We start from the raw sequence: 23,545 nt of genomic DNA on the forward strand, positions 1-23,545 counted from the left end.
CTCTCATTTTCCTTCCTCGCTTTTTGTCGAGGCCAGGCAGAACAAGCTCTTTGTTGAAAACCACTTACTTCCATTGCAACCTGAGCCATTGAATTCCATACCCTTTAAAATAGTAGAAGATAAAAAAAACAAGAAAATTAGGATTAATACGTGTATATCATAGTGTCAAGCAAATCACAGATACACTTGATTGTAGTTCATGAACTGGTTAATGTTAACGAGTGAATTTGTTATCTAAATCCACCAAAAACCATGTGGACGATAGCTGCAAAGTTTTGCATCGGTTATGGAAAATAAATAGGAACCCTAATTTCTGAGTTGCCTGGACATGGCAAGGAAGAACAAGACAGCATTTCGAAAGGGGGAAAAAAGAGAGAAGGATGAGGATGGATAAAGCTCTGCACTTGACGCTTTACACCTTTGTGAACCTATTCCGGGAAAAACAGAGTTTGGATGATGTAACTCACCACTAATATATTATCCATACAAAAATAGATACACCAAACTTACAGCATTGGCAAAATTTGCTTGGTAATCCTATTTTCTTGGATAACCCAGTCAACCCCTCTAAAGATCCCATAAATATATATTTGCCTGTCCTCATTTTGTCTCTCCATTTCTACTCTTTTCCCAGCGAAGATAATGGTGCTTAACAAGTTCATCCTTCTCCTCATTTCCTCTCCTCTTCTCTCATTCGTTGCCGAGGGCATTTGTGTCCCTCGTAACGTCAGCAATCCTGAGGCTACAGGGCCTGCCTTCGTCCTAGGACCGGCCTTGTCTTTCCCATCTTCAGCACCCGTTCAGGCCCCATTACACCCGACAGATCCCTCCCCCTCCCCACAAGCTTCCTCCCCATCACCAGCTGTTTCTCCAACAAAATCAATATCGATATTGCCACCACCATCCAACAATTATGCACTGACGAAAATATGTGGCCTGACCGATCACCCAGCAGAATGTATTGCCACCATTGCTCCTTTCCTAACAGGAAAAACTGATCCCATTTCAGTCCTTAAACTGGGAATGCAAGCTCTCCACAAAAAATTTGAGGAAGCCACTGCCGTTGCCACAAAACTAAACAAGGATCCCTCTTCATCAGCCGTGGTTAAGGACTCCCTGGACACATGCCTAGAGTCTTTTGATAGCGGAATGTCTGACCTCAATGATGCTTTGATTGCAATTTCCTCCCACGACATTGGAAAGCTGAGTACAATGCTTAGTGCTACCATAACATACCCTGATACCTGTGAGGAAGCGTTTGCTGAGCAATCAGGACTCGATTCGCCAATGAAGGAGATGGATCGGAAGTTGACTACGTTGGCTAGCATCAATTTGGCAATTTCAGCATCTCTCCACTGGAGTTAAATTAACTGTTTATTGCTGTGTCTCTTACAGCATTCTTTTGTATAGAGGAATATTATATTAGCATCGCGAGGAATCATTAACATGCTTTCAGCATTTCAAAATAATCCTCTTTGACTGAAAGTAGTATTCCTTTGCTCTATATTCTTTGCTGGTCTTATGCATAACATTTCTTCATTCACACCGAGAACAAAAGCAATAATTACAGTTCATCAAGAAGGCAACAATTAGATTAGCTAAAAGGGGTGGCCTTATCAAGAAGGCAACATAAAATCCTAGCCACCCTGAATTTCTTATGCTACCTTCCAATATAAAACAGCAAGAAATCCATTTCCAGGAAGCAATTCAACAAGCGACTTTAGACTGAAACCCAGAATGAAGGCACAGAGACTGCAACTAGTTCATCATAATCAAGCCACAGCTCAAATCACGAAAAAAAAAAAAAGATTTCCCGTTCTGATCATATCATTAATAATACCTGAATCCTATTCCATAACCACCTAGGAAGCTTTTGGATTCATTGCTCTTAATTTTTTTGATCGAAAAGGAGGTGGTCGCATTTTATTTTTTTTAATGAATGTGATCATAGTTTCTTCGATTATTGTAAAAAATTCACAAAAGCCACAGAGGAAATGGCCAAAAAGCAAGATGAACATAAATCACACACGTCGAAGTAGATAATTTTTTTATTCGCAAAATACCATTCCCTCTTAGCCCCCGTTTAGAAGTGAGGCTTAAAGAAGGTTGGCAAAAATTTTAATTTTTTTTTAAATTTAATTTTTTATATTTTTAAATAGTTTTATGGGATGATATTTTAAAAAATAATAGCTACTACTTCCCAACCGCCTTCCCTGTTTTCTTTAATCTAATTTATTTTAAAAATATTATTTAAATTTAAAAATCATTAAATATAATTTTAAAATATAATTTATATTATTTTTTTAGGATTCTCAGGAAGAAAAGAGGGGATGAGAATAATTTTATTTGCATTTACATTAGTCCACCACTCATTCCTTGTAAACAAACGGCCCCTTACTTCCCTTACCAAAGATTTACTGAGACAAACGAAAAGAAAAGGAAAAGAGAACTAGAATTGGCGAAAAGATCATTTAATGAAAGCAGTCAAGCAAATCAAAGAAACACCCTGCTTGGTGTTTTTCATGACACGGTTCATGTCAACAAATTACCTCTCCAAAAATCTTAGCCACCAGATATTGCTATCTTGTTATCTGAAATCTAACCAGAAACCAAGTGGGGATAGCTGCAAGGTTTATGACTTTGTCCATATTAAGAAAATTAGAGAGCCAATTTCAGGCTTGCCAGGACACGGCGATTAGGAAGACCAAGAAATTATTTTAGAGGCAAGCAAAAATAAGGAAAAAGCTCTGCTGTCATCCTAAATGCTCTTCACTCTGTGTAACTATTCCGGGAAAAATCGAACTTGACGTGATGACTTTTGAATGCCTAAATGCAAAAAATAGTTGAGCAGACAGCCAGACTTCAAGCATGGCAAAATTTGCATGGTTTTCCTGTTTTCTTGGGTAACCCATTCACCACGCCGAAGATCCCATAAATATAATTAGAACGGTTCTCATTGTCTAGATCAGCTGCCATCATCATTCTCTCTCTCCATTTCTTCTCTCCTCCATTAGAAGAAAATGGAACTCAACAAATCCATCCTCCTCCTCCTCGTTCCCTTCCTTCTCTCATTCTTTTCTGAGGTCATTTGCGTCCCTTGCAATGCCGGCAATAGTGCTAGTCCTGATTGCCTAGGACCGGCCTTGTCTTTCGCATCTTCAGAACCTGTTGAATCCCCATTGCAATCGCCAGTTTCTTCAACAGAGACAGAATCCTCCTCATTGCCGTCTCCGGTTTCTTCCCCATTGCCATCGCCAGCTTCTTCAACAGAGACAGAATCCTCCCCATTGCCGTCTCCGGTTTCTTCCCCATTGCCATCGCCAGCTTCTTCAACAGAGACAGAATCCTCCCCATTGCCGTCTCCGGTTTCTTCCCCATTGCCATCGCCAGCTTCTTCAACAGAGACAGAATCCTCCCCATTGCCGTCTCCGGTTTCTTCCCCATTGCCATCGCCAGCTTCTTCAACAGAGACAGAATCCTCCCCATTGCCGTCTCCGGTTTCTTCCCCATTGCCATCGCCAGCTTCTTCAACAGAGACAGAATCCTCCCCATTGCCATCTCTGGTTTCTTCCCCACTGCCACTTTCCTCCTCATCGCCATCTCCAGCTTCTTCCCCACAGCCAGTTTCCTCCCAATCACCGCCTGATTCTCCAACAAATGCACAACCCTTATTGCCATATTCACCTTCCGTTCACAATGCTGTTTTGAAGAAAATATGCGGTGCGACTAGATTCCAAGCAGAGTGTCTTGCCACCATTGCTCCTTATCAAACTGGCGCAGCCGATCCCATTTCAGTCATTGAAATGGGGATACAAGCTCTCCACAAAGATTTTGAGGAAGCCATAGCCACGGTCACGAAACTAAGCAAGGATACCTCTTTATCAGCCACGATGAGGGACTCTCTTGACATATGCGTAGAGTCTTATGAAGCTGGAATCACTGACCTCAATGATGCTTTGACTGCAATTTCCACTCACGACACGGACAGACTGACTCAAATGCTTGGTGCCATAGCTTCATATCCTGAAACGTGTCAGGACGCCTTTCTTGAGCAAGGTGAAGAATCGCCATTGAAGGACGTTGATCAGAAATTGGATATGCTGGCTAGCATCACCGTGGACATAACTATATTGCTCCCAGGAGTCAAAATAATAGAGTAATCCCATGATATGGCAAGGAGTCCTGTCATGCATGTTTTGCACGGAGGAATCGCTAGGAAGCATTAACTTTTGGACGTTTTACCAGTGTTTCAGAATGTCATCTTTGATTGAAAACTTATAATCCATTGCCCTCTCTGATCTATCTATCCATCTAGTGCTCTTATGCATAAATTTAATTGTTCATGCTGATACCCGGACCTTAAAGCATTATCTTTGACCATCCAACTTAAAATAAATTATTTTAGCTCTCTTCAAGGAAGCTTCTATATGGCAGTATAGCTGGACACAAGCAACAGTTTATTGATAACTAATTAATTTGATTTTTCACCTAGTTTTAGCTTGTGTTTAATTTGGTTGCGGCTAAATTTTCCAATATAAACGTGTTCTTTAATCATTTAAAAACATCACTAAACACAATTAAGGATACCTTTTGTTTTTATGAACCATAAGACAGTAAGAGTACTAAGAGGAAAAGTGTACATTCTGTGGCTGTAAAATAGGGATAAAAGTCTTCTATATGCAGCTAAGTACCAATAAGTACTGATTTATTTTATTATATTAGCAAGAACTCAAGCACAGAAAGCTAGCTAGGGAATGGACGTAGTAGATCCGAAACACCCGAGAAATATGTATTTTTTTTGTTTTTATATTTTAAAAGTGTTGTTAAAAATTTTAATTTAATTTATTTAAATTAATTATTATTTTATTTTATTTTAATTTTGTAATATCAAAAATAATTTTTTTTTAAAAAAATTTTAATAAATTTTTATACAAAATACATTTTTAAAAATAACCACCGTTATATTTTTAAATACTCATAAAGCTCCTGGCACGCCACGCTAATATGGAAAAAATATAAACTCTGTAAGAAATAACAACAGGCCCTGCACCCATGGATTAGTTTCGTCTTCATAATTTACTTGTTCATGTTCCCAGCGTTCTTCACAAGGCACACTCACCATCAGCTCTATGGCTTGTGATTGCTGCAGCGGTGCTCGTGGCGAGGCCACCTATGAGTGATGGGTGTCACCTGATCTCCAAATTGTTTTTGGAGAGATGAAGGTAAATATTATTAAAAAATAATATAAATTATATTTTAAAATTTAATTTAATAATTTAAGTTATTGTATTGAGATTGTTTTTTAACGTGGTGTTAGAATTTTAATAACCAAATACATATAAAATAATATAAGTCTGTATAAATTTTAAATTTTAAATTTAAAGAATTTTCAATTAAAAAAATATATTAAAAAATTATTGAGTTAAAATAATTCTTTAACTTATATCATAATAATTTAAAATTTTAAAAGTGATATTACTTCCAAAAAAAATCCTAGAATTTTGTTAAATTAACTTAACTCTCAAATCTAAAAGATTTTTAATTAAAAAAATATATTAAAAAATTATTAGGTTAAAATAATTTTTTAAAATAATTTTTTAATCTATATCATAATAATCTAAGATTTTAAAGGTAATCTTACTTCCAAAAAATTCCTAGAATTTTGTTAAATTAACTTAACTCTTATATTTCAGGATCAAAACGCACACAAAACCTGTTTCAATTTGTTCTGTCCTACCATCCCACCAGCTCCAATTAAAAAGATGTGTTTGATTATCATTATTTAAAAATATATATATATATATATATTTTTTTTTTTCAAAAATATTTTTAAAACATCAAAATAAATAGGCTCTTCCTAGCTTTATTACCCTTAACTTTCCTGTCCTTCCTTCACTGTCAAGTACTAAAATTACATTAAAAAAGGAGTTGATTTATTTTCCAATTCAAACTCTATAAAATAAAATAAAATAAAAAGGAATTCGTTATAATTCCCATGCCCAAATCCGACAGATTCACTTCTTTAGTTTAAAGTTTGAACAAGAACATAAATGTGGTTCATGATGTTATTTAAAAAAATTCTTTTCGTTTTATATTAAAGTTTAAAAATTTGAATTTTCTTTGGTGGTTTGCAAATTTGTTAAAAAATTTGGAGAACTAGCTACAAAGGAATTTAAAGACTTCCTGATTTTTCTCTTCAAGGAGCTCAAATTTCGTGTTTTTAATCTCCATTTTGCAGTACAAGATCTATAAATTCTAGGAATGATTTTTTAATATTATGTATTTTTTAAAAAATAAATTGTAGTTTAATTCATTGTTGATTTTGAACGTGCATAATTGCTGCTATCACTTATCTTAGATATCATGGTATAAATATCTGTCACTATTAATGATACGAGCTGGAAAAGATGGCACGAAAAATATTATTAACAAAGAGGGAAATAATATGAAAGATATCCCATGCTTTTCTAGTATCTCAAATAAGAACGGTTACAATTAAATAGGAACAGAAAACTAAAATCTTTATATTTTTTAAAGTATTTTTTATTTAAATAATATTTTTTAATTTTTTATATGCATATTATAATGATTTTAAAATAATATTTTTTATAAAAACAATTATCGACCACAAAAACAATCAAACAGAGCCACTAAACAGTAATTCAACCCATGAAATAGGAAGTCTTCAAATAATCATCCAATATATATATATATATATATATATATATATAGACAACTTACTTTCCAAAACCATGGAGCAAAACAGGAGAAAGTTTGAAACCGAACAGGAAAAGGAAAAGAAGTTAAAAAGTAAGAGAGTTTGAAACTAAGCCTGTAATAAAAAAAACGCAACTGCGAAGTCAGAGTTCTCCGTGTATAAGCTTCTCCTTGCTTCTTTTACTCTCACCAAATTTCTCCTTACACGATGAGTTGTACGGCAGTCTCAAACTTTGATGATTTGCTGAATTTGGAGTCAATGCACAATTGGCCAGTAAACAAACAACTAACTGATGAGGATGTCAGGAGTTGCCTTACGTTGCCTACTGAAGGGGTCGAAAAGTACATCATGCCAAGATTGCCACCTGAACAGAGTGAAAACCTAGCGAGAAACTCTGGAAAAACTGTCATGGCGGTGTATGATGTTGAGCGAAGCGTTAGGTATGATATGAAGCTTGTAAAAGAGCAAGAAGGTGGATACAAACTTGAAGATTGGGATCAGGTCTCTATGCTTAGAAGAATTCAAGCGAGTCAAGGGATTGGAATGTCGTGGAGGAATGGAATGTTGCACTTCAAGATATTTTCCAATTAGTAAACAGAGCAGCTGCACATCTTTTCCACATTAAAAATCTCTCTGTGATATTTATTTAAAACCAATCAATGTCTATAGTTGCTAATCAGTTTTTTTTCCTTTCTAATGTTGTGTAGCAGGAAAATCCTGCTTGCCCAGGTTGAAGAATATAGAACAAATTGGTGGTCGTGCCGCTTGAATTTAGCTTATAATCTGCATTTTTTCCCTTTTTTCCTTTCTTGTGAGATTGGGATAGTTCCCCATGTTTTGGTTATGAATTAATGCAATCCTTTTCGTTTCTTTTCTTGCAGTTCACTTTGATTAGTGAACACTGTCATGTTGGGAAACTTTTTGATGACTAAAGCCTAATCTATACGCGGTCTGTGATCATTGAATTATCTACCCTGTAAGACTTTATAGCTCCTCCATCGGCAAAGCGAGTCTAATTTGCCACAAAACTAATCATTGAACAAACAGAGGATCTAGTCACGGTGTCACAAGATTAACTTATCTTTGTTGGAGTCTAACACTGGCCATCCAAGATTCTCTAGTAGAAAGCAGCTTCTGATGAAATGAGCCCTTTTTCTACAGTAATGTAACTTGGACGATTAAGAAATACAGAGTGTAGCTCGGACAATCAAGCTAGTAGTTTGATTAGTGTTATAATAGTTGGATGATATATAAAGGTTTTGAGATTGTATAGTATCATTTGGAAGCAATGATATCTAGTAGTAACGTGTTAAGATCTTCAATCAATGGGGTTTGATAGCGCAATCTGTTCCTCAAATTGATTTATAAGAGCCTCGTTCGCATGCGCTGTTTGAAAGAAGAATATTATTTGAGAAATCCTAGTCAAGAGAGTTTTCTGCTTTTGTTTTACAACGGATTTTGTGTTTTCGGTGCAACAAATATAATAAAATGTTTAGTAACAAATTAAACTATATTTTATATTATAAGATCCATTAAAAATATAGCGACTATGATTTAAAGTATTTTTTTATTTAAAAATATATTAAAATAATTTAAAAAATATTTTTAATATTAATACATTAGAACAACTTGAAATTTTTTTAAAAAATATATTTACATAAAAAAATTTAAATTTTTTAAAATTCCAATTTCAATCATGTTGCTAAACGGTACTAAATGTTATCTTTATCATGATTCACCAACACTGTAAAGGGTTTTAATAGATTATATAGTTTTAAGAGAGATTTTTTAGTATCAATTTATATTGAAAAACCATTGTCTTTCCATGTATAAATTCAACAAAATAACATCGCATTAATTACGAATTTAGTAGCTTAGATTTCAAGTTAATTGTAGAAGAATATACCCATATTATGGATGGATGTGTTTTATTGTATCATATTTTTTCATAACTAAGAAATGCTAAGAAGTTATTGATCATTGATAAAATGAATTTTAAAAATAATTGTTATTAATTAAATATTAAATTATTAAGCCAATATTTTTTATAAAAGCCAAAAAACGCATGGGTATGCAAGTATTTAATAGCCATTTTTCTTTTAAATTTATGTGTTTTTATTTATTTTATTTTATCATGGAGGTTGTTTTTTCACATCATGAGCAAAAGATTTTAAAAACATTAATCATACAAATACACTTTATTTATATCAAATAAAAAAAAACAAAAACATAAATTATAAATTATAATGATCTCTTTTAAACATTATGAAAATAAAAAAATAATTATATAAACTAAAAGAATACATACAAAAGAAAGGAGCTCTTAATTAAAAAATTTGTAAACAATAATTAAAAAAAAAAGAAGGGAGACACTAGGCGCTACCAGGTTTAATAGGCAATGCCCTTGTGCTGGGCATGTGCGGGCATGGAAACCTAGAGCCACGTGTTTGGGCTTATATTTTTTTAGCACATTTTTATTTTCAAAAAAAATGAATTAAATGATGCGTCACCAAATTTCTAGTTTTGGCCACCTTAGCTGGTCAGAAAAACCATTAGAAAGTCGATTTTTGATTTTTAGACAAGAAAAAAAATCTACTTTTCAACTATTTTTTAATATAAAAACATTTTAAAAACACTTTATAAATTTTAATAAACTCATTTATAATCTAAAGATAATAAAAAATCTATACAAAATTACAAAGACAACCTGAAATCACACAAAGTTTTAAAACTCGATTAATTATTTCTAATAAGACAAAGGCCAAAAACCATTGCCACCAATCTCATCTCGTTGAATGGAACCTTTTAATATTAAGTTTAGCTATTTTGATCGTTAAAATCATGATCATCAATAACTTTTTTTTCTCTGCTCTGTATTCTAACAAATTTCTTTTTTCTTCAAAATCAGGTTTGAAAATAAATAAAATAAATTTTTAACTTAAAATGGAAATTATCATTAATTTAAATATATTTTCTCCATATTTTACATTTTAATCCCTTATCTTTTATTTTAATATTTTTATTAAAATTTTAAATTAATCTCATCTAATAAAAGAATTCAATCCCAAGAAAAAAAGTGATGACGTATGAAACTTAAAATAACAGATGAAAAGGAGAGAGAGAGAAAATGCAAGCTCCTTCACCGAGTTGGGAAAATACCTAGTTCTTTTAGTTTTTATATATATATGCATATGTATGTATGTATGTATGTATAATGTTTGAACAATAACATATCGCATGAACATGACACCACCTATAAATAAAATTTAACAAAAAGCGCGGTACCATGAACAATTATTAAAAGATGTACTAATATAGGTGGGATACCAGAGACATGGATCGATGCACATCATGTTACTCGAACTTGGTTCGAACCGATACTCGGACATGGTTGTTTGTAGCTTAACATCGATGTTCCAAAGTCAACACGAATCCCAAGTCAATCACGAGAGCTTTTGAAAATAAGTGGCCTGTTTTTATACTTTTGATAGCCAACATGCAGGTTTTCAATTTTTTTGAAAAACAGATGTAGAAAATGTATATGTACCAAAAGGCCCCTTTAATTCCCCCCCTTTCCCCCTCTTTCTTTCTGAATTTTGTCACACCAGAAAAATAAAACAGAAGCGGTACCATTAGTAGTACCAGGCACGTGACGAAAACGTGCGCATGTACTAAACAATAAGCTCTACGTAAACATGCGGGTGCGCACGGCCTTATCCTGCGCATAAACTTGCAGTGGAATAACCGCGTCCGTGTGCTGAAGAGGAGGGAAATAAAAGGAAAGACACGAGAGAGAGAGCGAGAGAGTAAAAGGGAGAGAAATTGTGCATGCCTCACTGAGTTGGATTAACCGAGTCAGAGACAAAAACAACAACAACCACCACAACAACAAACAACCAAAGAGGGCTTAGGCTAAAATCACCCCCACCAAAAAAAAAAACAGAGTGTGTGCGTGTGGGTGGGGGTGAGGGGTGTGGCAATAGCCAAAAAATGGAGAACAAGAAGGAGATTATTACTAGTACTTGTCTTTCTCTAATCCTTTACCCCCCTCATTCTTCTTTCTCTAACCCTAACTTTCTTATTCTCTCTAAACTTGTTATAACCTTAACCAAACACCACCAAATCTTTCTACCTCTTTTATCTCTCTCTCTCTTCTCTCTTTATTCTCGTCTTCTTCTCTCGTTGCTTTTTCACTCTGCGCCTCCGTTCTCCTCTGGTAACATTTTTTGTTTTCTTCTCTTTTTTTGGGGGATTTATTTGTTTGTGATGATCGATCAATGCATGATTCCATTGTGTGTTTTACTGCATATTTTCTCGTGGGTTTTGTTTTGGTTCATTGATTTGTGTTATTTTTTAATGTTTTTAGTGTCTCCGGCGAGGATTCACGGGAATTGAGTTAGTGTTGTTGTCTGGGGTCCTGTTTGGTTAAAATTTTGTGTTTCCTTTGATTCATAAGTGTTCAGTTGCTGCTGCGGTTTGTCAATTGGTTTTATTCATGGGTCATTGTGCTTGGTTAGATGTCACACCGATTTGTTCAAGTTTTCAATTCACTGGGCTTTGACTTTTATATGGTTAAATTTTGTACAATTTCCCCTATTGATTTTCATTTATCCAGTAATTTGGTGCTTTATCTTGTATCTGTCTGCCTATCTAATGAGGTTTTGTTTTCCTGGGTTTTGGGTTCTTTGCTCTTTTATTGTTGAGCTTGATGCCAGCAGACTGCGTCATTGTTTGTGATGAGTTTTTTTTTTTTTTATCATTTCTATCTTTGAATTCCGCTTACTTTATTTGGTTTTAGTTCCAAGATGTATTACTTGTATCTTCCGTTTTGGAATGACTTCTCTGGATGCTGTGCCTTGAATGCTTTATTCTTCTATTCCCTCTCGCATCAGTTTTCCACTCTCATGGTTATTCTAATGTGATGAGAAAGTAATATGCATGTTAGTTCTTTTTCAGGGTTTATCCAATATAATTGCTAGGTTTTTGATGCAGGTTTTACGAAAGCCATCTTTGGAGTAGGTGGTTATTATGACTTTGTGCTTATCTGACTTGAAGCAGCAATGAGTGGGTAGTTTCTCACCACATGGAAGAGTTGGGTCTTGCTCAGTTTGATGCCATGGGAAGTGCAGTAAGAAAGAAGAGGAGTCAAATTTCTCGCCGACCTAAGGATTCCCAGACATTTACAGACAATTGTGATCGTTCATCATTATCGATATCACCACCTTCAGATGACATGAGCAAGGCTTCCAGTGATGAGAATGCTGATAATTGTAGGAGGAAAGAATTTGGTCTTAATCAATCCGTGTCCAGGGTTTCTTCGGCTACTACTAGAGCTGAAAGAAAAAGAGCACTTTCTGACAGTCACTCAAGGAGAAGTGTGATTAACAATAAAACTTCTCGTGAAGGTGCTCTTGCCCCTGTGAATTGGAGAAGCAAAAGCAAGCTGAAGGAATGCAAGGATGTGGAGTCTAGAACTGCGAATATGTATTGTGGAAGGAATGGTGAAAGTTGGAGTTCAGAGCAGTCAGGAGTGAGTTTTGATGTTTTAGGAAATGAAAGCAAGTTTAAAAAGGTCAAGTTTAAGGTTGGTGATGTGACACACACAATTAATGCCAACTCGACTACTAATGGCGTGCCTTCTACAAAGAATCCCCGATTCTCAGACACCTCCAGCACGAGGCAGAAACTTAGTCTTCAGGTGTTCTTGTCATCTTGACCGCATGAATTATGGCGACCTCTTAATTCTTGCGTGCATATTCATGCATTGCATTTGCTTTTGGACGTTCATTTTGACCAAATACCAATTTAAATGTCAAGTATTTTTTTTTAATTACCTTTGGGAAATCACACACCTCCTAACAGTGCACCTGAAGGTTTGTATCTGTGTCTGTTGCACTAATTTTAACTTATATATTTATTTTTAACTTAAAGTTAGAATTACCTATCTCTTAATAGCGCGGGGGAAGGTTTGTACTGGTTGTTGGAGGTGTATAACTTCAAGAACTTCCTCGTAGAGTTTGCAATACTTTATAGAACTACTCGCATAGTAATTTGACCAATTCTTCATTATTACTTGCATTTTTTGGATCAGTTGTTGACACCAATTTTCAGCTTGCGCACATAGATTTGTTTATGTGGGTTTATTTGGCATCCTTTTTGTCTTCACTTTTATGGAAGAATATCTACCCCATTAATGTGTATTATCTCAGTATCTCACCTAATATTAATGTGTATTATCTCAGTATCTCACCTAATATTAATGTGTATTATCTCAGTATCTCACCTGATAAGTGATCTCATTATTGAGTAATGTTAGAATCTGGTGTAATCTTATTATTTTAAATTATTTTATTGCAGGGGAATTTAGAGGAGGAACGTTTTGTTTCAGGTAAGAGGCCAGGTTTGCAAGGAGTTCCTTGGAAGGAATTCTCTAGAGTAGGGTTTAGTCTCGGGAAAGAGGATTGTTTAATGGGGAAGACTTCGGGCAAAAATACTGCTGGGAAACAAGGAAATAAGTCCGAACGTAAGAACAAGCGGGCCACCAAGAGGCATGTTCTGGATGGGGAATTTGGTGAGGATGACGACGACGACGAGATCCGGTACCTGGAGAAACTCAAGTTAAAAGTCCCATCAAGACATAAGGAAGTCCCATCAAGACATAAGGAAGATGATGGAAATGATGATGATGAATCAAGTAAGAAACAACGAAAACTTTCTACCCTGGGAAGCATTGGTGCTTCGAGGCTGGTTAAAGATGGGAAAAAAATATCCAGATCAGACCAAGCACCAGAGGATGAAGATTACGAGGAAGAAGAACCATTATCTGATGGTGAGTTTGTAGGTAGTAAGAAGAAGCAGAAAAAGGAATATGTTGAGTCATTGACACATGGTAAGAGGGAGCTGACTTTAACTAAGCGTCAACGGGCTCTTCAGTCAAGCAAAGATGGCTCTTCTGTTCCTGATACTAACTTAATTGAGTTTCCAAATGGATTACCACCTGCACCATCAAAAAGTGAGAATGAATCGCTTCCATACGTGTTTTATTGTCCATTAGAACTCTAGTTTCTTATTAATTGTAGCTTGCCTCTTGTGATTGCTTGTTCTTGTTTATTCCAGAGCAAAAGGAGAAACTTACAGAGGTCGAGCAGCAATCAAAGAAAGCTGAGGCCGCTCAGAGACGAAGATTGCAAGTTGAGAAGGCTGCTAGAGAATCTGAGGTTTGTTTTTGTGTGTATACAGTTGCATGCCATATGCATGAGAGATTCACGAAGGTTAAACAGGCATATGCTTTATTTTTTCTTGGTTTTGATTTTGTAGGCTGAAGCTATAAGAAAAATTCTTGGTCAAGATTCCAGCAGAAAAAAACGAGAAGAGAAAATGAAGAAGCGTCTGGAAGAGTTGGCACAGGTATCCGCAATTGTCTGGTGAACTTCCTAGTGTCTTGTACAAAGCTGCGTTCAAATTTCTCACATGTTCATGTTTAGGAGAAGGCTACCAACGCCCAGATGCATGCATCGAGTACCATCAGATGGGTCATGGGTCCTACAGGGACTGTTGTGACATTTCCCAAAGAAATGGGTCTCCCCAGTATATTCGACTCTAAACCCTGCAGGTTTTGTTTTCTTCTGCAAATTGAAAATTCATGCCAAAGCACCAAATTTACGAGGCCAAGCTGATATCAACGATTGTTTATTGATGATTTGAATTCTCTCCGAATGTGCAGCTATCCTCCTCCAAGAGAGAAGTGTGCGGGCCCTTCTTGTACTAACCCATACAAGTATCGAGATTCCAAGTCGAAGCTTCCGCTTTGCAGTCTACAGTGCTACAAGGCAATTCAGCAACAGAGGCAGCATGAAACTAACTGATGATGCTTAAAGATATATCTGCGTAGCCATGTTAATATATCATATAACTATTGGGGCCAGGCTAGCAAAGAGGCATTTTTTATTCAGTATAGAGGGATTATACAGATATGGATGGTTCATTTTCTGTCATCTATAGCTTAAGGATATTAAAAAAACAAAAACAAAAAAAAACTATAGCTTAAGGGTTGATCAATGGAAATTTGTCTTCAATTGAATGGAAATGATGTTACTGAGAGCTTTCAATTCAATCAAAATGATGTTACTGATTAATTTTCTCCTTTTTTTTTTCTACTTGATAAAGAATTCCCCTACCTTCTCAAGTCTACTGGTTGAGTGCAGCTAATGTTTCTTGAGGTAATGTTCTTATGGATTTTTCATGGCCATTCGATGATGGTGTGACTTGGTAACGGTCCGTCCAACACAATCATGAAATGAGAAATTATAAATTATAGGTCTACCAAACAAATTAAATGATCCTTCTAGTTTTAAAAAATAATTAATTTGTGTTTTTCGTTTATTCTATCTTTTTAAACTTAATTAATTTATTTGTTTTAAGAACTAAGAAGATCGAAAAAAACAAACAAACAAATGGATAACATAGAAATAGTGATGAGAAAAGAAGTCATTTTTTTAAAATGAAGTAATATTAAATTAAGTTCGGTCAACATTTATTAAAAGATTAATTAATTAGTTTTAAAAACTAAGAAAATTTATTTAACTCCTTTTGTAAGATTATAGGGATTATTTTAATAATAATTTACTAAAAAAGATGGGACTCCCTTGATTCCTAAGGAACTCTCATGCTTTAACTTTTCCTGCAGTTCCAATTCAAACTGCCAATTTCCATTTCTTTATCATCTTTCCATTTGACTAGATAGTCTCCGTTAAACAATTATATTGGGAATGAGGTGTTAAATTTTACCTTTGCTCTCGCTCTCCTCTTCCAAAAGAAATCCCGCAGTGTTTCTTGCTTTCATAATTACTTTAAGGTTATTGACGTTAATTCTCTCCTAATAGGGAGTAAGATTCTTGGTTCTTCTTTTTTCTTTTTCTTTTTTTTTTTTTATCGCAAAAGAAATTAATCATAAGTGGTCGCTTTTAGGATGTTCATCCCTATGACATGCAAACAAACATGGGGCTATTTTTTTTTTTGGCTTATTAGAATTTTTTTAAAAAAACAACATTGTTTATACGTATAATAATTGGAAAACATAACATTTAAAGCTTGCTGCTATTGATAATAATAAAATCTAAATTTTTTTATTGAATGAGCATGAGAAAAGAGAGATAAAACAAAAAAGACTTTAAAAAGTATTACAATTCTAATTATGAAAAAGATCTTGATTAGATAAATTTATTAATATCAAGAAAATATATAAAAAATGACTCTGAAATGCCTCACTTGTTGTCAAAGATAAATAAGTCACATACTATTTTTTGACAACAAGTAATGCCCACTTGGTTTAACATTAATGATTTTTTTTAGTATCGTTGAGTTTGTTTTCCAAGATCATTCCAATAATACCAATGATGTTACAATTGAATTCTTAGTGTGTTTTTGACGTAGTTTGCTTTTTTTTTCCTCTCATCTTTCCTATTAATTTTTATTTAGATATAATTGACATGAATAACAATAAATTATAAGTGTTGCATTTCTCAATTGTAATATGTGCAAATTATGTTTTTTCACTTTTTTTTTAAATTATGTTATTTTACTAATATTTTTAATTTACAATGCTATTTTTTTAAAAAATAAACCCAAATATAGTGATTAGATTTCATTCTTGCATGTTTAATATTATAATATATGATAGTATTTTCTACTTAAAAATATACTAAAATAATTTTTCTTAAGATTTTTTTATGTTAGTACATAAAATCATAAAAAAAACAATAAAAAAATTAATTTGATTTTTTTAAAATGAAATATATTTTAAAAGACACCCAAAATCAGTTTTTTTTTCTCATGAGAAAAGAGTATATCTTATCATGCAGGATTAAAAAAAAAAACTTAAAAAAGATTGATAGAATAAATTTGTTACATGTTAGTAACCAAGATGCACCAACAAAGAGAAATCAAATTTTAATTTATTTGTTTTATTTTTTATTGGAAAGGAACACACTACGAATGGCCGAATACCAAATAGTTGTATTGGAAGAAGAAGAAAAAATGCACAAGAAACGATGTTGCAAGAAATAAATATAAAAAAAAAGGGAAGTAAAACGAACTTAAAAATAATAAAAGAAATAGCGGACCGATACCACCCGTTTGGCAAACGGGTCAAAGAAAGACCCAAAAGGAAGATATTCAGCATGTCAGTCTCTGTTGTAGCCGAGGCGTTATCATCCGTTTTTTAGCTGAGCTCTCAGGCACACACTAGCAATATCATCAACTACCTCCTCCTCTAGCCCTAAGATTTTTATAGGATAAGGCGCTAATACTAGTTGATTCGAAACACTAAAAAATAATCTTAGAAATGGCACCCTCATGCGTCTCCTCATCGGCCTCTTCCCTCAGATTCAGCTCTCTTCCCTTCTCGCCAAACCCTTCAGTGGGCTCAGCTCTTGATACCCACAAGCTCGCTTTCTCCTTCCACCCTCTCCGTTCCAGGTTAATCGCCCTCCCTTTTTTATTACTGATTTATATGTAACTTTTTTTTTGGGTCTAGAAAATTTAGCAATGTTAAAGAAAATTAAGACTAGGATGTTTGCTTATTACTCAATGGTTTTACTGTTATTATCATTATTTTTGGATTCACTGAAGAGTAATAAATAAATAAAAAATTGAAGCTTTTTTCATTTTGTTAAAGAAAGTTATATCTTTTTTAAAATCTGTAAGGAAAAAGAGGGTTTTAGGGTTGGATTTAAGCTCTACTAGAAAATCCTCTTTTGAGCACTGATAATTGCTATCATTAGACAAGGATGCTAGAAGATTTTTACATATATTTTTTTAAAAAAAAAATTGTTTCATCTTTGCCATAGATAGTCGAGAAATTCAAGTGTCCTTGTTGTCTACTTGTATTGCAGGAAATTGAGACAGTTAGTCAGTGATAGGAAGACTATCCAGACATCTTCACCGAAGGCTGTTTACTCTGGTGAGTTTTGGTCGCCTGAGAGAAGTTCGCGACAGGGAATTTGGTCTATAAGGTAGGCAGGGTTTATTAGAGACTTTACACCTTTTAACTTGCTGTTTTCATTTTGCTTGATGTGCTAATAAATGGAGAAAAAAAATATGGAACTGGTTTTCTAGGGATGATGTGCAAATCCCTTCTTCAACCTACTTCCCTGCCTATGCCAATGGAGCTCAGGCTCAAGGACCACCACCAATGGTACATGAACGGTTCCAGAGTGTTATCAGTCAACTTTTTCAACATGTAAGTGAATAGGTTAAACATCTTCCTGTGCTTGCTTATCGTCTAACATTGAATGCTTGGTTGTTTTTATATAACGCTTGATTTTTTTGTTGTTTGAATTCCTAGAGAATTATACGCTGTGGTGGAGCTGTTGATGATGACATGGCAAACATTATTGTTGCTCAACTTCTCTATCTCGATGCTGTTGATCCCAACAAGGTGAGTTTAGTGACTTTTCATTGTGTCTGGCTTGTTTCGTATCTATCATTGTGAACTTCATTTCAATTTCTATTTGCTTCTGAACCTCCAACAGCATTAAAGTTTATGATCTTATCTCGCCATTGTTAACTGAATTTAGTCAAGCTATATAACTACAACACATGCACCTGCACCAACACAACCACATGAACCTGTTTTAACACTGTCCTCTTATCTGAAGAAATGGGGAAGCAGTTTACTAATTAGGGCATGCTTTTTCTTCCAAGCAGGATATTGTTATGTATGTGAATTCTCCTGGAGGATCAGTTACAGCTGGTAATTCTTTTTTAGATTGAAGTCTTCTTTTATTTGTTACCTTTTTCCCAGTTACCTGGGCGTGTGAAGGAGTGTTGTTTTTACTTTTTTGGACTCTCTCTCACATGTTCTCTTCTGTACTTTTTCTTAGGCATGGCAATATTTGACACAATGAGGCATATCCGACCTGATGTCTCCACTGTCTGTGTTGGATTGGCAGCTAGGTACAAGATTTACTATTTTCCTATCTTCTTTCTTGTCATTTATGCCTTCACAGCTAAATGAATCACTGGTTTTTACTACATTTTCCTACTACTTATGCCTTTGTTGCATGACAAATCAATATAGACCGATTTATTGCTTCTTTTATTCATCATTTGTTTGCAGAAATAGTTGTTTTAAAGGAATGTAATTGAATTATTAACAGTAGCTTTTCTGTCATAGATTGGATTCAACTATTCTAACCTTGCTGTCCCATGAGTGAAGCAGCATCAGTTTGGGAACTTCTATTGATACTATGTGATGTAGATTGTTGGTCTTGTTTGAGTGTAATGTTTATTGATGACTAGAGAATAATATGGGTACCTTCTCAGTAGATGCATGGGTACCATGGGAATAACTTAAATAACTTGGTGTCAAAATCTTGAGCTAATGGCAGTTGATCAACATTGATGTTCTTATGTTAGATCCTTGGGAAGGATAATTACTAGGTGAGGTCAACTCACCATAAGACCACACTTAAAGGACTGTGTGACTTGCCCTCTTATTAGTGTGGGGTAATGGTAAGCCATGCTCACCCAATGATTTTTCCTTGATAACACAGTTGAGCTAGATGCTTTACTGTCAATGACGCATGAAATGAAATTTGTGTAGGATCTGAGAAACCGCCTTTTCGTGTACAAGAATCAAAGTCAATGCTTCTTGAGGTCTAATAATTATTTGTGTTATTGCTTGTCAGTGCAATTTGGTCTGGTATCCTGTCTATTATGCGCTTTGTGTGGCTGCTTGCATTTTCCTTTTGGATGATTATCATGTATATCCCTGGAGTTAGAGTGCGTGCATCCTTAGCAGGGATTCTATGATCGATATGCAACTTCCCAGCATGTATGAAGTCTTTGCCTGTGAATTCTATGTTGTATTTTTTTTCCCAGTTAAGGACCACCAATGGTTGTCAAAACTACTGCCACACTTCCTCTTCTAGGCTGAGGATTTAGTATACTAAACTCTGCACTTGATCCTTTTCCTGTCACTTCATATGAATAGAGTGCTTATAGAACCACTAACATTCTGTATTAAGTGTAAAAAAATTATTTTAAGATTTATTGCTGCTAAAATAGTGGGAAAGGGAAAATAATTTTCCTTAAAGAATACCATTTAATTTTCACTTGGCATTCTTTAACATTTTCCATTACTAAAAATATCTGTCTTTTGTTCTCTTAATTTTGGTTAAACAGTATGGGGGCTTTTCTGCTTAGTGCTGGGACCAAAGGTAAAATGCCCATTACTTGTTGATTTAAAGTTCGAATCTGTGGTTGCTGCTTCAAAATTTACTGAATATGTTTCTCTTTTCCTATGTGACTGAAGGAAAAAGATACAGCTTGCCGAATTCAAGGATAATGATCCATCAGCCTCTTGGTGGAGCTCAAGGTGGGCAATCTGACATAGATATCCAGGTATGCATCCTTTTTCTCCCAGACTTGTATTTGCTTGTGATTTGTGAAGCTTTTTTAACAGGTATATCCTAGTGCTTCTGATTTATAGCCATTCCTTTTTCCTGACACGAACTAGGTTTTGATCTGAAATGACTTCTTTGTTGTGTTATGGGAGACCTATTGGTTCCCGGCACGCTTTCTCATATCTTAAATCGGCATAATTTTCAGGCAAACGAAATGTTGCATCACAAGGCAAACCTAAATGGGTATCTCGCCTACCACACTGGTCAAAGTCTTGAGAAGATCAACCAGGATACAGATCGTGATTACTTCATGAGTGCGAAAGAAGCCAAGGACTATGGGCTCATTGATGGTGTTATCTTGAATCCTCTCAAGGCCCTCCAGCCTCTTGCAGCTGCAGCAGATCAACAATGACACGTCTAGCGCGTAAAATTCTCGGTTGTTGTTACTTTAAATTGTAGAGTTGAATGAGAATGATCAAAGAAGACCCTGAGTTTGTTTTAATGATCAAGAATATTGATATCTATGATCCAGGGAATTATAGAACATGCTTTGCTGGTAGTACAGGCAGAGCCTTTTCTCCACACTGCGCTTCTCTCCCATAAACTGTTTCTTTTTGGGCGATTTTTAGTTTAACTAAATCCTGAGAAAGAGCTTGAACAGACCCAACAAACGCATCCAGTTAATTATTTCGTAAGCCACTCATATGCCCCTGAAATATATAGAAGTTTTCAAGATAGTCCTTGAATGGTCAAACATTTTCAGTCTCTGTTACTATGTCTACAGTTCCGATGTTTCCCTTGTGTTACATGAGGTTGGGTTCTGAATAACATATACGGCGCAAGGGATATGCACTGGATAAAAAATATAATGTTAGGTTTCCGAGACCTTTTCTTCTCTGTGTTATCAGAAAAAAAAAAATTAAAATCTTTGTATTTCTTTTATTGGATAAGCGAGACGGCAACGAAAAGAAAAAAATAGTTTATTAAATAGATAGGTGGTTTTTGCTGTGCTGTGGCCCGGGTTAGGTTTTGTTTTTAATGTAAAATAAATATTTAGGTGTGGTTGTTTTTTAAAATATTTTTTATTTAAAAATATATTAAAAAACTATTTTTAATATTGATACATTAAAATGATATAAAAATACAAAAAAATAATATTAATTTGAAATAAAAAATGAAAAAAATAATTTTTTTCAAAAACATTTTTAAACCATGAAAAATAGAGTCTAAAAAAAGATATAAAAAAATTTTTAGGATTCATGTCATTGATTTTAATAGTAGAAAAATCCGGGATTCATGCCATTAATTTTAATAAACTTGATTAATTTAATAATATAATTTATATAAGTTTTGTTTTCCTTTATTTCTGTCTATAATATTAAATGATAGTAATAGGTAAAAATATTGACTAGATAGATTTTTTTATGTTTGCATGCATACATAAAGGTCATTTTATATATATATACTCACACCTGCAATCAATTAATGTGCTAGTGCCTTACAAAAATATTTAGCTGAGTGTTAAAAGAGAAGTATACCAGTTATAAATATTGGCACACTCCATGCTTGAGATTAGTTTTATTCGAATTAAAAACACAATAATGTATTGATTTGAATAATTTTTAAGTTTACACATCTCTCGGCATAGTATTGGTAGAATTGGACTTCTTATTCGAATGTTCGAGGCTATGGGATTTGATGGATTTACTTGCTTCTTTTTTTTAATTGTTTTTTTTTATTTGATTTTTAATATTGAGGTTTTTTTATTTTTTTCTATTGAGTTATTTAGGGTTTATGATCTGGATGATAGTTTTGACATATTAACTTGAATTAATTTGATTTTTTTATTATTTTTTTTAATTTTATTATTCGATATTTGATTGTATATTTCATGATTTTTCTTCTTGCAAATATTTTTTATGTGCAAGTTATCATAATTAATTTTATTTTAATTTGGCATGTTTATCATTATTTTTTTGTAACTATATAATTAAATAAAACTAGCTTACTAAACCAAGACAGTTTTATAATTTGAGTTGCTAATTTTTCTCACTTCCTTAAAATACATTGATGGCGTCTGAAAATCTTTTTTTACGAGACCAATCCTAGTCATTTCATTATTGAATTTAGAAAAATATGTGCATTTGAATTTCAAGATTAAAAAAAAAACATTAAAATTGAATATTATGTTTAGTTTTTTCGTTGAAAAATGATTTTTTATGTTAGATTTATGTTTGCAAGGTAAGATATGAAAATGGGGATTTTATATTTTGCAACCTTCCCTTGCTGGAATTCCACTCTTGCTTGGGCAAGGTTGAAGTCATTGAATGACACGTCATTTGCAAGAACAACGCTTCATCCATGTCTGCATGCTTGGACTTGGAGTAAGGCCCAGAAAAGCTTGGGGTCAACTCCAAGCCCAGATTATTTTCTTCTTCTTCTTTTTCCATAATATTTTTCTCTCTGTTTTTTTTTTAAATACATTTTCCTGCTTTGAATTTATAAATTTTAATTTTATTACTTATATATGCTAGAAAATGAACAATAAATTTTTTTTTACCAATCTATTTTTATATGATTTTACATGTATAAAATTTACTACATTCATTCTTTTAATTCAAGATTTGATATTATTTTAAGGTAAATGACATCTTTTTATTGAAAATAATTATAATATAAAATATGCATTTATTATCATAAAAAATAAATTTCCTATAATTTTGAATTTAATGCAAGTAAGACAATGTACGATGTCTGATGAATCTATACTTATTGTACTCGAAACTACAGTTTTTCTTTTCCGAGTGAAAAAAAAAAATAAAAGTATTTAATAAATAACATGCATAACAAGGATATATGAGGGAAAAATAGATTATTTTTTTTATATTTTATTTCGACTTGCCCTAGTACTAAACAAAGACAGAAACAAAAAAGAGTCCATATATCGTACCTTATAAAAAATACGAACACATCTCGTCTGAAACATCTTGTCTCGTCTATGTTGTTATATCTCTCTTTAATCTTGTACACCATTCCAAACCGGACCTGTAAAAAACACAGGGGAAAATACAATGGTAGTTGTGTATGTACACTTGCCTCAAATACAAGGAATTTCTCTTTATAATTTTCCTGGTCAATTATTGTGGTACAATCTTGAGATATATTCAGGGATAGATTTAAATTATCTGTAAGTTTTGGGTATTTAATAAGTATCTATTATCTACTAATATAGTTAATATATATTTGAAGTGTATATATATATTAAATGATAAATATTATTCATATATATGTATTTTATATTAATATTAAGGTATGTATATATCATATTGCATTAAAAAAATATAAATATAAATATAAATTTCAGGTTAAATTCAAGCATATTTCAAGTAAGGTTTTATATTATCTAAAAAATATTTAAATA

At 33.6% G+C, this 23,545-nt stretch overlaps 3 protein-coding genes and 1 long non-coding RNA gene across 4 annotated transcripts; 3 read left to right on the plus strand and 1 right to left on the minus strand.

Annotated features, from left to right (window-relative positions):
* The first annotated feature begins 525 nt into the window (after window positions 1-525).
* On the plus strand, window positions 526-1,420 carry LOC105137145 (uncharacterized). Its single transcript, XM_011042778.1, has one exon. It carries the CDS (start codon window positions 643-645, stop codon window positions 1,363-1,365), a length of 723 nt encoding a protein of 240 aa, XP_011041080.1. The 5' UTR covers window positions 526-642; the 3' UTR covers window positions 1,366-1,420.
* Window positions 1,421-10,469: 9,049 nt separating this feature from the next.
* LOC105137155 (INO80 complex subunit B-like) lies at window positions 10,470-14,853 on the plus strand. Its single transcript, XM_011042787.1, has 7 exons — window positions 10,470-10,934; window positions 11,711-12,416; window positions 13,076-13,730; window positions 13,835-13,935; window positions 14,036-14,125; window positions 14,203-14,330; window positions 14,442-14,853. Exons 2-7 carry the CDS (start codon window positions 11,802-11,804, stop codon window positions 14,581-14,583), a joined length of 1,731 nt encoding a protein of 576 aa, XP_011041089.1. The 5' UTR covers window positions 10,470-10,934; window positions 11,711-11,801; the 3' UTR covers window positions 14,584-14,853.
* A 1,996-nt stretch (window positions 14,854-16,849) lies between these two features.
* CLPP5 (nuclear encoded CLP protease 5) lies at window positions 16,850-20,706 on the plus strand. The gene is made up of 9 exons (XM_011042805.1): window positions 16,850-17,194; window positions 17,611-17,730; window positions 17,834-17,957; window positions 18,063-18,155; window positions 18,425-18,470; window positions 18,601-18,673; window positions 19,904-19,938; window positions 20,034-20,122; window positions 20,330-20,706. The coding sequence occupies exons 1-9, from the start codon at window positions 17,061-17,063 to the stop codon at window positions 20,534-20,536; spliced, it is 921 nt and encodes a 306-aa protein (XP_011041107.1). The 5' UTR covers window positions 16,850-17,060; the 3' UTR covers window positions 20,537-20,706.
* Window positions 18,950-19,897, minus strand: LOC105137164 (uncharacterized). Its single transcript, XR_844502.1, has 2 exons — window positions 19,569-19,897; window positions 18,950-19,325 (listed from the first exon to the last, which is right to left on the minus strand). It is a non-coding gene; the product is annotated as an uncharacterized LOC105137164 (long non-coding RNA).
* Window positions 20,707-23,545: the final 2,839 nt, after the last annotated feature.

The sequence above is a fragment of the Populus euphratica genome, unplaced genomic scaffold (genome assembly GCF_000495115.2).
Source record: "Populus euphratica unplaced genomic scaffold, PopEup_1.0 scaffold2.1, whole genome shotgun sequence".
Taxonomy (NCBI): Eukaryota; Viridiplantae; Streptophyta; class Magnoliopsida; order Malpighiales; family Salicaceae; genus Populus; species Populus euphratica.